The sequence below is a fragment of the Aulonocara sp. 'chitande type north' Nkhata Bay genome, linkage group LG4 (assembly GCF_057382095.1).
Source record: "Aulonocara sp. 'chitande type north' Nkhata Bay isolate Kocher_YH1m ecotype deep benthic linkage group LG4, A_spYH_male_GT1.1, whole genome shotgun sequence".
Taxonomy (NCBI): Eukaryota; Metazoa; Chordata; class Actinopteri; order Cichliformes; family Cichlidae; genus Aulonocara; species Aulonocara sp. 'chitande type north' Nkhata Bay.
Window position 1 is genome coordinate 33,906,670 of NC_141347.1, and position 17,552 is coordinate 33,924,221.

The window sequence follows — 17,552 nt, forward strand, 5'->3', positions numbered from 1 at the left end:
CCATTTACACTCATATTCAAACTTACAGCCAACTGAGACTCTCCGATTAGCCCACATGTAACCTCAGTAAGTGCATGTCTGCATGACTCAAACCCAAAACCATCTTACTGTGAGGCTACAGTACGTTATATGTTATATATGTGTGTGTGTATATATAACCACTTTGCATATACATATAACAGTATAATACACAGAACCTTTGTTGCACTATTATGAACCAGGCAACATATTTTCATTCACATTTACACTGTCTGGCGTTGCTAGTGGCGTGTTGTGCTATTGGTGCACTTCATAACTCATGTGAAGGCTTTAAAGCTTTTCCAGGACACTCGCGCACATCCAAATGAAAACAGAAAAAAACCCTCATGATTAGGACACATTAGTAACGTCCATGTTGCAGCTGGCTTTCATTTTTTTATTTCTAACACAGTGTGCTTCTGTGAAGGCCGTTTCATTTTTCATTTTTTCTTTCTTTTTTGTTAACTTTAGTTGTAAAAGTGTTGCAGTGCAGAATACATATTTACAATATCCTCTGTATGAAGTGTGGGTGTTTTAAGCGAAAGCTTCAGCCTACATCGTTCCTGTCAGCAATTTGAGTTCCTCAGATTTAAGTCATTTATGCGTTTTTATCAGCATTCCTCAGTCATTTTTGAATAAACAAATATTTTAATAGCTTAAGCATTAGCTGCTGATCCAATATTCATAAACTGGAGTGCTTCTGTGAAAGCAGTGCATTTGAATGTCTTCTCCACCACCTCAGAAAAATCGCCATTGTTTTAAATTAAAAATGCCTGATTTCATCCTGTTGATGTTATGACATTATCTTTAGTGGTCACAGCTGCAGTGTTTGTGTAATAACGTGTAATAGCGATAAGGTCATGAATGAGCTGTCTGTTGCTCAATGGGCATTTTACCATGTTTCACATCATCAGACGAGTTGTAAGCGGTGCTGTTGGCTGAGCTCTGGAGCGCCTCCAGTGTCGCTGCTGTGTCTCCGAATGGCAGCGCCGGCCCTCTTTTCACTCTGACTGAGTTTGTTTCCTGTGCAGCCGTCAGTCGCTCTGCACCATCAACAACATGGCCATACGCAGAAAAGACAGCTTCCTCTGGGGAAAAGGTATGCCTATTAATCTTTTACTTTCAATCGTTGTCATAAGCTGCCGCTTCTTTAAAACTAAAAGTGGTTTTGATGATGTTTGTGTTGACTATTTGTGTGGTTTAGTTTAGAACTCAAACTGCTTACAACTGCTGCTTTGAATATCATGCTATTTTCATATTACTTTCGATGCACAATAATGTCTTTGCCTAGGAAGGAAACTGAACTTTTTTACAATGTTATAAAAAAAATTACTTGGACTTAAATTCTGCTTTAGTGGCTGCACTGCACTCAAAGTAACCCTTCTTGTTCAAAAGAGGAAGAAAAGCAGCTATTTTAAGCGTGTTGATTGACCACTTCTCTAACCTGTGAAGGGTGAAGGTGTGATATATGAATGTGTGTGAAAATGAGCGCGTGGGGGGGGGGGGTTGTCAAGACAGTCCACAGAGTTGCATGGCTAATTAATGCATTATCAAGTGTATTTATCCCCATCCTGAAGTGTAACTGATGCTTTCTGTCACCCAACAGCTCCAATCAAACTCCCACCAGAAGCGAGGAGGCAGGGTGAGGCGCATGAGTTTGAGCTGCTGGATGACATTCAGGTACTGCGGTGAATATTTTCCTCTAAGGTCTTTCATTAAAATGCCTCGTTATTCTGCTGTATGCACCCACTCCTAGCAGCCTCGGCAGAGTTTTTCACAGCGCACAAAAGGCCATTCGTACATAACATTTAATTGAGATATGAAGGATTTGAAGGCTGCTTTATAATAGCCGACAAACTGACCATGAATCATTGAGTCTGCGAGTATCTGTGATGTAACACCAAACCTTGGTCTTTCTCTAACGTCACTGCCTTCTTTCTTGCAGAAACTCAGATTGGAGATCAATCACGTCATGCCTAAAATCCACAGCCCTGAACTGAAGGAGCAGAAGTGAGTATGAGGACAAGCATTCTTATAGCAGCTATTCTCTGAGTCAGCATGGCTTCTTCCTCTTGTTTAAGCGACACTTTGATTCAGCTTAGTCTCCTACACCACACGTAATGCTCAGTCGCACAGCCACCTTTACTCAGATTTGCATTTGACCAAGTCAGAAGCAGGGGCATTTCAGTGTGATGATGCACTGCACAAGCCTGATAAACAAATCGGATTAACTGTTTTAGGTTGTTAGTGTTAGGTTTACCACCAATTAGACCAGGATGCCACTTTTCAGACCAACCATTCCCATATTTAGAATCCCAAAGCCCACTATGTAATCTGTAAATATTCTGTGGCCCAAACATTTAGTTGCATCTCTAAGTGATACTTTTGTCACATCAGGGAAACCCTTTGCTTTTAACTAAGAATATAACCACAATACAACTAGCTGGCAACCAGCTGACAACCATTAGTTTTTCAATCTCACACAAGGATTTTCCATTGGAAAACTGCTCTCAGCTCCTTTTCTCCCAGGGAATATTTTCCTGATGAGCTCATTAGTTGATAATTTCAGGTCATCTTGTATTTATTTGTGATTGATGAGTTATTAGCCAAAAAAAAGCACAGTTTTATCATCAGATTCAGCTCTTGTTTTAGCAAGCTAGTAGTTCAAGAAACCCAAAAGCTCAAATTGCGACTTCATAAAGAGATTTCGCAAACTGTTGGCTGGTGTAGCTACGTCCATCGTTTACACGATATAAAATGGTTTCATTTTTATTTTTGCTTTTTGTTGGAAATATTTAATTAGAATTTTTTTACAGTGATTAAAACAACCTTTCCCGACTCATATGCAGTACCTAAACCACCCTACAGGGGGCTGTGGTCCACACATTGGGACTCACTAATAATACTGGACCAAAATGAACGTGTATATGCCTTTAATATCACAGACGGAGAGGTATTTTATAACCTATATGCTGGTGGTGGCCTTGAGCAGTCAGGAGGGGCAGGGGCCCTCTGTTTAATTTGCTTGTCAAGCCTTTTCACTTGACACTTGCAATCACTTTCTCCATAAATAGTTCCACAAAGAGCAATTTTTACTGCTTTCCTTTTAAAACAAATCCACACAGTTTAATTCAGGTACTTCACATCTGTGCTACCCTTTATTTTAACCTTTTACCCATTATTTTGCTAAATGTTTCAAAAGTTTTTAGTCATCTTTGGAGGCTGGTAATTAGAGACAATGTGTTTTGGAGGAGACACTGTGATCCGGCACGAACTGAAGCACCAGCTGTAATAAAACAAAGTTAATGAGCACGCTTACAGTCACAGAAATTTGGAGAGAAAAATGTCTTTTGACACTATGGGGAGTCCTTATTTGGAGTTTCTGCTTTTTGCTGTTGCACTTATGAGGCGATAATAGTCTAGTGTGACACTACATTTACACATAGCTGGCATTACTGGCATCGCAACCTCAGTTTCTGAGTACTGCTGCACGCACGCCACAAAAACACCGACCACTTATCTCACAAAGCGCTCGTTATCGGAAAGTAGTTTGGAGTGTGATAAATGAATTCACAGAAAAAATGATTTATTTTAACTTGAACATTGATCAGTCACAAAGTTAACTTTTCATTGTCTTTTATACCAATATATGTATTATTTATGTTTAGTAAATCAAAAACTGCTGAAGTAAAGGAAACCAAACATTAATCCAGCAATCTGCTCCTCATATTCAACACGAAAAAACAGACAAACACAGCTCTCAGTTCAAAATAAACAACAAAATGAGCTACAAAACTTTATGATTTATAACATTACAACATTTTTTGTCTTCTGTTGCAGTAAAAATGTTGCGAGGAACAGGAAATTCCTACGTGGGAAAAAGAAATTTAACATGGACTCCAAAAAAGTGAGTTGATATCATATTTGTGTGTACACATTTTCATACATTAAGGAAAGATTTTTAATTTAATCTACAAAGTAAGACAATCCTTTGTAAGACTTTTTTAAAAACTCCATATCTTCCAGTGACAGTGACAGGAGCAAACAAAGAAGCTAGGTGTTGCTATAGATGGATTTATGTAGTCGCCTGTAGTTTATATGGGAGATACCAGTCTGAAGCACGCACTAACTACTCACTGAGCAGAAATAAAACTTGAAAAAGTGTGACACGAGTGCGACACGAGCTGAAAATAAACATCTGTGAACATTTAATTAGCAATCCACTAGTCAGACCAAACCAGTTGCAAGGAGGTTTTCACCAACTAACCCTTAACATCACATGGTCAGTGGTCACATGACTGCAAAAAACATCAGAGCAAGAAAGTCTGTTTAGGGTGGAGGTCCAGACAGATGGATGGGTCAACCAAACATCGGTATATGCTATATTTCTGTTTTAAGTCATCCTCAGTGTTTCTTTTACAAACTAAATTGTAGTAAAAGGGTGTCAGTGCTGTTTCTGTTAAAGTAGCCTCAGATATTGATGTCACTTTTATCATGATGTCATGTAAGAATTATAATGAAGGTCCTGCAACTGTAACCAAGTAGTTATTTTAACCTTTGACTCCAATAACTTTACATTAAAACGCCTAATTTATGTCTTAAAATAAAGACAAGTACCAAGGGTATATGAAGGGGAAGCTATCCACACGGACAAACAATCATTTTTCTTGAAAAGGTCAGTATTTTAACACGAGTCCCCACGAGTCTGTGGGGACTGATTTGAAGCCACCTTCAAGTGGCCATTAGAGGAACTAAAGGCACATCTTGGGCTTCATGTACAGGTTTGTCTTTGTGCCTAAGCCTTGACTAGGTTTGTTAACATAATAGTTTCTATTTTTCAGCATTTTTAAACTTTAATCTTTAGCAGCATATCAGTGCCTCATCCAGTAACCCAACCATTGTGGGTGGCACAAGCATTATCCAGTAGGATAAGGGGAGGAGCCAACACCTGTAGGGTCACTGCTCATGAGCTGTATACCTGTAGATTATACATAAATGGTGCTATTTCTTAGTGCATACTTTTATATTTACTTCTGACATGCACAGTGTTGTTTATTTCAAGAGATTAAAGGAAACTTTGTTAGTCACAGTAAAAGTTTTAATTCTACTTTCACTCACTTCAACATCTCTGTATCAGAAGGTCAACAGCAACACGGTGACAGATATCTCCACACACAGCGGATGTCGAGTTGAGAGATGTGTATGTGATGCTCAGAAGTGCAACCAGTGCACAGGCACAGACGCACAACACGAGCAAAAGCGAGAAAAACCACATCCTGTTCCCTGAAGTGGGGCAGAGACGCCACTTCACCACTGCGACCTCCATCTTTTTCTTTTTCTTTTTTTTTGCTTCCTTCCTTTCTGGGTCTTCAGCTCAAAGCTGAGTGTCTGCAGGCCTGAGCCCGCTCTGCACTCAGGCCTGCAGACAAGTGGGTGGATAACACGCTTATAGTCTTCTTGGGGTTAAGGGTGCTAAGCGGAATTGATTTGGTTAGCAGGAGTATGCACTCAGAATTAAGAGTCATATTTTGAAGAACTGTCTCTAAGTACCTTTTTGAGATGCAGCAATAACAACATGCGGTATTCATTCAGCCCTTCACATCTTGTGTGCTGGTGCTTGGTGGCGACCGTGACTTAAAAGGAGAAGAAGAAAACTTTTTTAAAGTGTGATACGACTAGGTTAGAATTAGCAGCACTGACAAGAAGAACTAAAAGCTGTGGCCAAAACTTAACACGAAGCTTCCTGTCGCTTAATTTGCCTTCTCGATGAAAACACACCACAGACATTTAATTCACTGATTAAAAATTTGTCCTCCTAGTTTTCAAATTCATTTCTTACATGTCTGACTTTCCATTTCCCCCCTTGCTTCAGGGTGTCCAGTACCTCGTTGAAAATGGCCTTCTCGAATGGCGGGCAGAGTCTGTGGCAGAGTTTCTTTACAAAGAGGAGGGGCTCAATAAGACCGCCATAGGAAACTTCTTGGGAGAAAGGTGGAGTATTAGTATAAGTTTCCCTGCTCCTTCTTTAAAGTTGTGAGATTTAACTAAAAAAACATTAACGTGTATGCTGAACTTACTAAGCAATTTAATGAGAAACTGCAGCAGGTTACTTTAGACCAATTTATGTAGGTACGTTAAAAAGCCACCAAGATTCACTTTTCACCAGTTTTCCACCCACATACATGATTGGTTTCAGTTTGCACACTAAACATAAAACCATATATCCACCTCTCACAATGGAGTGTTTTTTTGTTTGGGTTTTTTTGTGGGCTGTAGTGTTAGGGGGTTGGAGGGTATCATCGGGGGGGGGGAGCTGTTTTGAAAGCACCATTTGATGGTTTCAATATTCCATTAAATATTTTCCAGTGATGTGTGAAAACATTTGTTTGCCCAAAATTTGACATTTTTGTATTGTAGTGCACTCTGTAGACAGACAACCTTTTTCCAAAGGTTGGAACCATTTGTCAAAAACTCCTCTTTAAGATTTTACATAACAAGAGATGGTCCTTTGCATATCTTAAAATGAAATAAATACAACCTCAGATGAACAACAGCATGAGACACATTGCACAGTGTCATTGTTTATTTAACAAATACTGAACCAAAATGCAGAAGCAACGTCTGAAAAACTGAAAAAGTGCACAGCATGATTCAGTATTTTGTAAAACCAATTGTTTATCAGATCACTTTCTGTATGAATTTATCGTTCTCTCACATCAGCGTGAGAGAAACGCAGCCCACTCTTCTTTACACAGTTGTTTCAATTCATTGAAATTCGCAGCATTCGTTTACGCAAAGCTCCTTTAAAGTCTCACCACAGCATTTCAGCCAGGTTGAGCTGTGGGCTTTTGCTGGGCCATTGCGACACCTTGATTCTTTTGTTTTTCAGCCATTCTGTCCTGATTTGCTGCTGTGTTTGGTATCATTGTCCTGTTGACCCAGTTTGGGACGAAGCTTAGACGAGGGACTAATAATAGAATAATTTGGTTTACAGAGGATACATTTAAAGACTGCAAGGTCCCCAAATCATCACCCCTCCTCTACTGTGCCGACAGTTGCTATTAGGTGTTTGTGCTAATATGCTAATAATGTGCATTATTCGGTCATGTCTTGTGGTTTATTCCAATCCAACTTTGCAAATCTAAATGACGCTGCCACGTCCTTTTTACAGAGAAGATGCTTTTTCCAGGCACCCCTTCCAAACAAGCCATACTTGTCATGAACTTTAACCTTTAACCTGCCTTTTTGTATTTCTTTGATCATTGTACCTGACCTTACAAGATGTTCCCTGATAGGAGGATTGTAGCATTGTAGGAACACAAACCTGAATGCTCCAGACTAGCATACTGCTTTTATAGTTTATTATCAGCTTATCAAGTGTAATTCATTAGAAATGCCTGGAAAAGGTGTACTTAGTTTGAAAATGTTCTTATTCACATGACTTCGTGACTTTCATGTATGTTGTGAAACCAGTGTGCTCTGACGGTAAATGTGTATTCTATATTTGAGCCTCATTTTGAGGGTTGTGGTTTTCATTATTCAATTATCTTTCATTGTTTTGGTTGTCACACAGGGAGGAAATGCACCTGAAGATACTGAAAGCGTTTGTTGGTCTGCATGAGTTCTCAGACCTGAATCTGGTGCAAGCACTGAGGTTTGTGAAAGGAAGCTTGGAGTGTTGCAGCAGTTTTACCTTTAGTCTTGCTTTCGTCCTTATTATGAAACCCTCCTCCTTCTTACCAGCCCGTGTGTGTTGTTTTTCTTTTTCTTCCACCTTTGCAGGCAGTTTCTGTGGAGCTTTCGTCTCCCAGGAGAAGCTCAAAAGATTGACAGGATGATGGAGGCGTTTGCAGCTCGCTACTGTGGCTGTAACCCCGGGGTCTTCCAATCCACAGGTACAAGCACAAAGAGGCTGATTCATTTTCCCACACACTCCAATTAAAACACACATTTTTGCTTCTGTAATTACAAAATTCTATACAAGACTCATCACCTGCTAAGAAAAATCTGCTTTTCTTTCTGAAAAATAAACCCAAAGCCAGAGAAACGTCTCAGGCCTCCCTGATTAAAGTTAACAGATTATCCAATAAAACTTTTTTTGGCCTAAGCAGCTGTCAGCTGCGTACACTCAAGAAGGTGATGAAGAAAGCTAAACTGTGGTTTTCTGTTACAGACACCTGCTACATCCTCTCTTTCGCCATCATCATGCTCAACACAAGTCTCCACAACCCCAACGTGAAAGACAAACCCACTCTGCAGCGATTTGTTTCCATGAACAGAGGCATCAACAACGGCGAGGACCTGCCCACTGAGCTGCTCACGGTCAGCTGGCTTCATTATTTCATGGCTTTGTCAGGCCCTGCTTGTACAGTTAGGTGATAGAAAAACCAAGGCGCTGATTGGTGACAGCATTACAGTTTACTCTAATATCCTTTAAATGTATTGCAGAAGTACTGCAATGCTCCTTGGTCAGGGTGGTCAACTGACTGCAGGGCATTTCTTTCATCTCCTTACGCAGCTTACCCTTACTTCTTTAGTGACACCAATAATCTCTGATGGGTTTCCCCAGTAGTACATCATTCTTGCGCAGTGAAATGCAGTTATACCTTAAATCACCCTTCGTGTTACAGTGTTACCTCGGGGTAAAGTTTATGTTATTTTCAGCACTGACTGGAAGCAAGTTTGAACAGAAAATGTAATAGTTGCCTAAAAGTGGCTAGGCAGTAGATAATTTGAAAGTAAAGTAATGATGCAAATTAATGGTTGATATATTGGTTAAAGAGACAGACTAACTGTTTGTTAAAAGAAAAGATAGCACTTGAAATAGCTAGCTAAAATTAATAATATACTTCAGAAATCATTTAAAATTAACAGCAGCAATTTGTTTGCTAATTTTGTGTATACTAAGAAGAAACCACACTCAATTAACATACTTTAAATTATGACCAGTTGAAATGCTAAAAGTATAAATAAACTACATTTATGACAGAATAGCAGATAAAAACTTGGAACAGTTATTAGCAGTGTTATTTAGTTAATAACATGATTAAGTATCACCATCAGTTTAACTAATGTGCTAATTTAATGTTAGTTTTGGAAAAACAGCTAAAGTTAAGCTAACACTGGATTTGTTCAAGCATACTGTAATATTTAAGCAGGTAAAATGCTTGGCTAATAACATGACTAAATAAAATTAGCGACAAAATATGGCTAGTAGTTAAATGTTAGCTAACAGTTGAAGTCATTAGCTAACAGAGCAAAGCTGTTAGCTAAACGTTGCAGATTACTGGTTGAAATTAGTTACTTGAATAGTTAATTACAAATAATTAGTATATAATTTTATTAAATAGATAATAAAAGCAGTGAGTGAATGGTTGAAAAACGCAGTACATTATAGGTTGAAGAAAGCTAGTCCTTCCAGAGTACTTGAGTTTTCTTTAAATACTAAGATACTGTTCTTTTTACTTATTTAATAGACCTAACCATGTATCCCAACATGAAGTAATGTTATTTAAAAAAATCACTGTCATGTAAAAATATCTAAAAATGTTGGTATTGATCAGGCTAAAATAACCTGGTGATTTTATATGAGTTTATCTGGATGTTTAGGAATCAGGAAAAGACCCACATTTGGGGTTATTTCTTGATGGTTATCTATAGATTCAGGGATTTTTTTCGTTGTTTCATTGTCTTGTGTTTTTTTCCCTATTGATATGCTGATATACGTTAGGTTCCTTTGATGCTAATCTGTTAACCTTTAGTAAAAATGTCACATCTGTGTTTCAACATGATTTCTTGTGTACACTGCACTAAATTACGCAAATCAGAATTTTAAAAATGCTTATTCGATGTTTCTGTGCACTTTCAAATTATTTTCAGAAACTGTACACAAGCATCCGTAGTGAGCCGTTCAAAATCCCAGAGGATGATGGGAATGACCTCACACTGACGTTTTTTAATCCAGACCGCGAGGGTTGGCTCCTTAAAATAGGTGAGATGAAGAAACTAACACCACACCATAAACCCGGACTCCAAGACAGGACGTCAGAGCTTCTCTTTGCTCGTGTTTCTAATGTCTTGTTTGCTTCATTGCAGGTGGTCGAGTTAAAACCTGGAAGAGAAGGTGGTTCATTTTGACAGACAGCTGCTTGTACTACTTTGAATACACAACAGTACGTTTATTTATTTTTTCTGCCGCTACATAAGTCAGACATGATGACAATAAAACATGGCCATGTCAAACATCTTCACTCTCATCCTGCAGGATAAAGATCCAATTGGGATTATTCCTCTGGAGAACCTGTGTGTCAGGGCACTACAAGACTCAAGCAAACCGGTAGAGCATCATTCACTTTCTGCATCACATTGTATGACTGCTGAGTTTCCACACACATATTATTTGCCACCCCAGCCCTCAATGAATCATACAGCAGTTGCTAAATGAATTTCTAGCGCAAGTGCTCAAAACAGTGAGTCAGGAGGCTATCAGAAGATTATTAAAATAAACAAAAGGCATATGCACACAGTAACGGTGCTACATGTGGGTCTGCATGTGTGTTTAAACAGTTCTGCCTGGAGTTATATAATCCTAAAGGACAAAAGATCAAGGCCTGCAAGACGGAGAACAAAGGCAGAGTGGTCCAGGGTAAACACCAGTCGTATAAGCTCAGTGCAGCCAGCGCAGAGGAACGGGACGACTGGATAGATGCAATCAGGTGAGAGCAACTGATGTTGCAGAGGACACGTGGGCGGCCACGTGTGTCAGTGACTCATGTTTATCGAGGCTTAATGTGAAGCACATGATCAGGAAGAGTTCAAACAAGCAACAGTGATCAAACTTATATGACCTACATGTCATCTCAAATCTAAACCTGCAGTTTTATAATGCACTCATTGCCTGGTAACCATACAGAGCAAAGAAATCGTGTTATCTGTAGATAACCAATGGTTTAATAAAATAATAAAGTGTTAGCTAATTAATTTAAATTGCGCTGGGAGTTTTAAAGACTCTTGCGTGTTAGAATAAATATAACTAAACTTTCTACCTCACAGGCTGTTTTGTCAAAGCTACAAAGTAACAAATTGTTATTGTTTCTGACAGATATGCACAGAGTGTGCTTTTCATAGACACCTTGAACCACCAGCTATGGCAAAATTAGATGCTTAATGCAAATGGGTTTGAAACAGTGACAAAATCTGCATAGGAAGGAAAGAGTCTGTGTTTTACATCCTCTTTCAGTTTTCTGGTGACTTTAGTTCTCTGCCACCTCCAGAACCCCTGTTATATTCATATGATGCCATATATGATCCCAAGAGGCCTTTCAAGTCTGATGTCATTGTCTCAATTTAAGATTTATGTTGAGGGATGTTAGTCATGAGTGATGCTGCGTGGTTTAAATTACTCACTTTGAAAAAGTGCTGATCCCAAGCTTAATGGCCATACTGAAATCAGGCTTGGTTTCACATGGTGTGCACTATAGCCTACACCATGAGGTTAGTTAGTAAAAATACATTTCTATTATACATTTCTATAGAAATATGACAAAGTGCTCCATAAGAAAATGCAAAAAGACAAAGACAAAAGGTTGCCTAAATGAAAGGTCAAAAAGATGAGTTTAAGGTGCTTTTTCAGGCTCAGTGGGAGAGACTTCAAGAGTCTGGAGGTAACTGATGCAAAAGCTCCATTTTCTTTAATTTTCAGCCTTTGGTGCTATATAGACACCAGACCTAATGGGGCCTGCTAGGGACATATGTATGTAAAAGTTCACTGATGTTGTGATGCTTGTGCTCACCTATTCAGAGCTCTAAAAGTCTAAACCAGAGTCTTAAAGTGGACTATGAATTTAATGGGGAGCCCATGCAACTGAATTAGCAATGGTGTGAATACTTAGAGTACTTAGATATGTAACATGAGCATCCAAAGTGATGTCTGAATCAAAAGACATCCTACTAAAGATTCAGCAAAAGTGGGAAGGGGACCTAGAGTTTTCTTTATCTTAGACACAAATCTGCCAGAGCACAAGCAAGACAACTTTTGTCCTCATTTAGTTAGAGAAAATTGTCATCCATCTGACTTTTAATAGTCTAAGCACCTACGCGTAATCTGTAACTTAGAGGGAGTGACTATAACAGAAATAGTAAGGGCCCCAGAATAGAACCCTGTGGCACTCCACAGGCTAGAGAAGTGGAAGGACCTGAACTTAGAAGCAGGCACAGAAATGAAGAAAGCCACTCCAAAGCAGGCTTTTATACACCCACTTAGCATCTCAACCTGTCAAGCATAATGTCAGGTCATTATTTTAAAAGTGGGTGGGTGACATGCTTCACACAGTAGTGCTAATAATAATGTATAACAAGGATGTCAACCACATACAGCCCACTTTGATCTTAAGTGAAGTGAAACACTGTCAGTGTAAAGACATTTAAGTACACATTTAATCTCTGAGATATCTTAATACAAGATCAATAAATGTTCAATTTCAACAGCACAGCTCAGTTTTTCTACATGATAAAAATGTAAAATTACATAAAAATTTCTGGTAGCTCACTGCTCAGACTGTTCTGTTTTTATAAAATATAAAGTTTTTTGTCGATTAATGAAAAAATTCTGTTTTTTTTGTTTGTTTTTTTAAAAAAAACATGTGCCCTTTTTCATATTTTGCAAAACCGTCCAGCAGGCCAGATTTTAGTCTTTGCTGGGCTGATTTTGGCCCCCTGGACTTATGTTTGACATCCCTGTTGTTGGCTGGAAACTGCAAGACATTAAAAACACAAAAGCATTCAATGCAGGAGACGCTTGTACCCAGAAATCACTTGACAGCACTGATGCTAAAGGACTCCCAGTGTAAATTTCTCTGGCCTTGACAAAACATCAGTCCCTGTGCTTGTTAGTGGGTAGTCAGTGAGGGACGACGAGGGTATTCATTACATGAGCTACCATTTGGTTAGTTACACGGCCACAACATGGGATCATTATCAAAATGTATCACGCTAACATTTTTATTGGACATTAGAAGTAGAATAGAGGCTGGTGGGAAAGCTGTAAATATTTAGATTCAAGTGATTAAGGGTTAATGCTAAGTTAGAGTGATTACAGTCATCATCAAGATTGAATATCTGAAAATGTCCATCTCAGTGTTCTTAAGATCATGCATTAAGAAAGGCCTACAAAGAGTTCAATAAAGTCATTTTACAGTCATTCTTTAGTGATTTCCACTCACCAAGGTTCTCAAAACTGAAAAAAATGCTTAAAACTGCTACTTCTACTGTTACTCGAAGGTCTTGGTTTTCAAACTAAATCTGTTAAATGTTGTTTCTCAGGGCGAGCATCACCAAGGACCCTTTCTATGACTTGGTGACACTACGCAAAAGAAAGATCATCAGCAACACTTCCTCAAAGGACTGACACAGCACCATCAGGGATCATGGATGAGTTTGACTGATGAATCATGTTTCATTTTAATGACTGCTCACGAAAGATACAACCAAAACGTCATTGCTCTGTATTTCAAAGAACTGCGCAAATTGGGATGTGATAATTGTAGTGTAAAAAGGAGAAAAGTGAACCGTGGTTTTCACATTACTTCTGCAAAATGAATGCACTGCTGCTCCGACTTCAGGGGCGACAAGTCTGACGGACAAACATCTGCTGCAAAGCTATAACAATCATGAAAGTCTAACCCAGAAGACATACAATGACCACAAAAAGACTCAAACGACTCCAGAGAGCCATAAAACAACTACAAAGAGACAGAAAACGAACTCAAAGAGACATAACAAAGACACAAAAGGAGACTTCAGGGACATAAAACGACTTTAGACACAGAAAATGACCACAAAGATTAAACAGCTTCACACAAAAAAACACAGATAGACTTGAGCAAGACATAAAATGACTAGAAAGAGACACAAAACAACTGCAAAGAGACAGAAAACAACTTCAAAAAGAAACAAAATGTTTTTGAAGTGAAACATATTGACTTCACTGAGACACAAAATGCCAACAAAGTATCAAAATATAAATTGATGCACGCCTTTTAGACATGCACACTTTTCTGTTAATATGAAAGCATCTGAACTTGTCAGCTTATTGAATAAATGTTCACTGTGGTCACTTTGTTGTGAAAGCTGAGATGGCATTTGCTCGGTCAGACCTGGTAGCATTTATGTTACAGATTCAATGCATGCATGAATAAGGTTGGAATTACATGTGCCTTTACTTCATCTTCAGTTCCTTTTTAAAAAATACTTACAAAAGACCAACGTCTGGCACCTTTTCACATCTGATGTCAATGTGTCATAAACCAGCATTTGCAGAGACTAGAGGTCTTGTAGGGTCACTGTTTTTAAGACTACAGCTAGATTCCTAAATTGGATACCTAGAGAAAAACAGGTAGTTGTCAAATCTCAGCACAGAAACTTCATGAGTTTGGTTTAGGACCACAGCTGGATCTACTGATGAAGTGAATTCAGAGATTGAATTTGAGATTGAAAACTCGATTTCTTTTGAAAGTATCTCCCATCATGGTGTCCTTGTGCATGCAGCCACTGGCTGAGATAACAGAGAGAGCACAAGTACTGGTTTTCAATAATGTTTGCATGATTGAACTTCAATACTTGCAGGAGGAAAAAAAAACTTTTATTGGAATATAAGAAACAGAAAGATCGGCTTAACACTGGTCTGACTGAGTTTTATGACCACCTAACATCAAAGGACTGAGATAACAGAAGAACGCCACAACTTTTGAAAACTGTCAGAATTTAATTTAGACTTTAGACATTTGTGTGCAGCCAAAAATGATTATAAAAGTAAAATATCCTTTTTATTGTACACTGGAAAAAATCGGAAAACGTATTCAGGATCAGAACAGGTCTATAAACACTGTAGAGAGCCTTTCTTGATTCATTAGTTCCCAGTTTAACTTGGATTAAACCCGATGAATCCAAGGTCCACTACTGACGATGTGTCCCAAATTTTAAAATGATAAACTAGATTAGATCCCTAATCCCTAAACCTCCCTTATCAGGGACTGTAACATCTAGTCCTTTTTACTGAATCAGATTAAATCTAGAAAGGTTTCCAATGAAAACAGCATTGTCCAAACAAATGAGACTCAAGGTCAAGGTTTGACACAGTTATCGGGATCTGAATTAGGTTTGTGGCTTGCAGCAATTTATAGAAGTCTTTCTTTTGCATTAATTACAAATCTGCAGCATCAGACAGCAGCAGGATTCGTCTGTGAGCATCTAAAACGAGAGAATAAATGCAACCAAATAAAAAATGAAAGAATGCTGTCATTTTAACAGAATAATGCGAACTGAAAAGGAAACAGAACTTTTTTTGTGAACCTAAAGAAATTTTTACAAAAATTAACCACAGAAATGAAGCAACAACACAAATACAATGGCACAGATGTTTCTGTATGTGTACTTGTAAACTCTTAGTCTCCCCGTGGCTGCAGACTATTTGAAGTTACATATATTTATTTGTTCATATTAGAATATTTAAAGTAGATGATTTTACAGACCAATGTAGCAAATAAAATGTACAGGTTATTTTAAATGTGTATCAAACAGTTAAAAAGCACTCGTACTTGTTTCTTGACCCTGATGTGCTATAGTCACACTTTAGCTTGTGTAAAAATGCATTTAGCACTTTTGTAAACCTGTTCCAGCTGTTTTGTAAATGAAAATATGATTTTTTTTGTTATTGTATATTCAAATGAATTTTAAGTTATAGATCTTTGTACAGCATGTTTTAGATCATTTTTTGTATAATTTAATGACTTTATACTTGTGTGGTAATCAAACTACTTTTCATGTATTAAAGTATATCGTATATTAAAATTGTGCAGTTCTTTTTCCAGTAGATGGCGCTACTTTACCACTCCACACCCTTTCTTTTGATCAGGAAGCTCATGCTGAATTATTAACCCCAACAGTGACTCGCTGGATATGTTAACCAGATTATTACTGTGATGATTACTGTGCGAGGTACGACATCATATCATCATATGTTATCTTGTTATTTTCGCTCCTGTTATTATCAGATTAACATGATATGTGATGTGTAGAGGCTTTTCCTGTGAAGATGCAGCATGTCTGATGTTGCGATAGAGATGTGGTTTCCTGGGAGCAAACATGCAAGAGAGAAAAAAAATATATATATATATCTTCTCACAGCTTTATTCAAACCTACAGCGTATTGGCTCATTTCTTTGTGCCAAAGAAACGTGTTTCTTTATGCAACTTTGCATCATCTAACCTTTGTGTTTAATTGACTTCTCACAGAAAATAATAGCTGAAAAATTTAAACCTATCTCCCCTCAAAAGTATGTGAACCTACACAGCTCAAACTCAAAGAATGAAGTCGAAATAACTCTGTAGTTTTCTTTGTCAATTTCATGAATATTTCTCTCACAGTAGCCTGATATGGTTTATGTTTATACCACCTTATCTGCCACTCATAAAATGACACATACCAAACCCATATTAGTCAGCATAGTAAACAGTCACATGTTGACTCGTGGTTATTGCAAAATGATCACTCCACCTAAAAGCACGCTCACTGCTCCGCTGTTTGAAGGGGGCGGACAGATGTGTCCCGATTCGGTCAGACGGTGAGATGTGTGCACTATTTGGAAACAGTTACTTTGAAGCAAACTTACTTATTTCCACTTTCAAAGTGCCATGCCTTCTACTTTAGAGTCTTGGTTTGGATTCTTATCTGTAAGAAACTCACTCAATCAAATTACAAAACGGTCTCACAGGCTGATTGGTGAGCCACAGCTGAACCCAGCATCCTTGCACAGCAGGCAGATGTTTTCACTGTTACACCCTTCACACAGTGAGTTTCACTCTCTTTCTTTCTTCAGGATGCAGGTTTACAGTCACAAAGTGCAGAAGAGCACGGCATGAAAGCAGGTTCCTGGAACCATCACTCGCATGAGTAAACAGCTTTCATGTGTTACTATTATTATCACTACGTTGTATTAGGCTTACCTGCTTATGCCATGCATGTGAGGATGGAGGGCTCCTGTGTGGACGATCCAGTCTATCCACAGGTACAAATAAACTAACGTGAACTTGATCCTTTTTGTTTGTTTGCTTGTTTCAGCTGGTTTGGAGGCTGCAGAATTAATTATTAAATCGAGAAACTTTACTGCTAACATCCATATTTCACATGTGGCTAATTACACTTACAGTATTTAAATATGGGCAATATCAGTCCCCTATGAGACGTGCACGAGCAAGTCAACACTGAGCTCAGTGTTTAGAGCAGAGGTGTCAAATTCTCCTCTGTTCGCCATCTCAAGGGGTCTGGACCATTAAAACCATTGTAATCTACTTGGCTACCAGTACAGACTAGTATAAAAGAATGTCTCCCACTGAGTTGTGGTTGATTTGTGCCATTTTGAAGCTTCGAACTGAATGTTTTCACAGTTACCATCTGTGTTTTAAAACAGGTGTGATGAACGAGGGTGTGAAACTGCACACGCAACTGCTAACAACTTGTGATTAAAAAATAGTTCGCC

At 38.4% G+C, this 17,552-nt stretch overlaps 1 protein-coding gene across 1 annotated transcript; it reads left to right on the forward strand.

The window, feature by feature from the left end:
• Positions 1-986: 986 nt before the first annotated feature.
• Positions 987-15,856, forward strand: LOC147333127 (cytohesin-3-like). The gene is made up of 13 exons (XM_086290095.1): positions 987-1,117; positions 1,625-1,698; positions 1,964-2,028; positions 3,859-3,925; positions 5,891-6,009; positions 7,592-7,672; positions 7,801-7,913; positions 8,192-8,340; positions 9,898-10,009; positions 10,114-10,190; positions 10,283-10,354; positions 10,585-10,733; positions 13,339-15,856. The coding sequence occupies exons 1-13, from the start codon at positions 1,078-1,080 to the stop codon at positions 13,421-13,423; spliced, it is 1,203 nt and encodes a 400-aa protein (XP_086146221.1). The 5' UTR covers positions 987-1,077; the 3' UTR covers positions 13,424-15,856.
• The last annotated feature ends 1,696 nt before the right edge of the window (positions 15,857-17,552 follow it).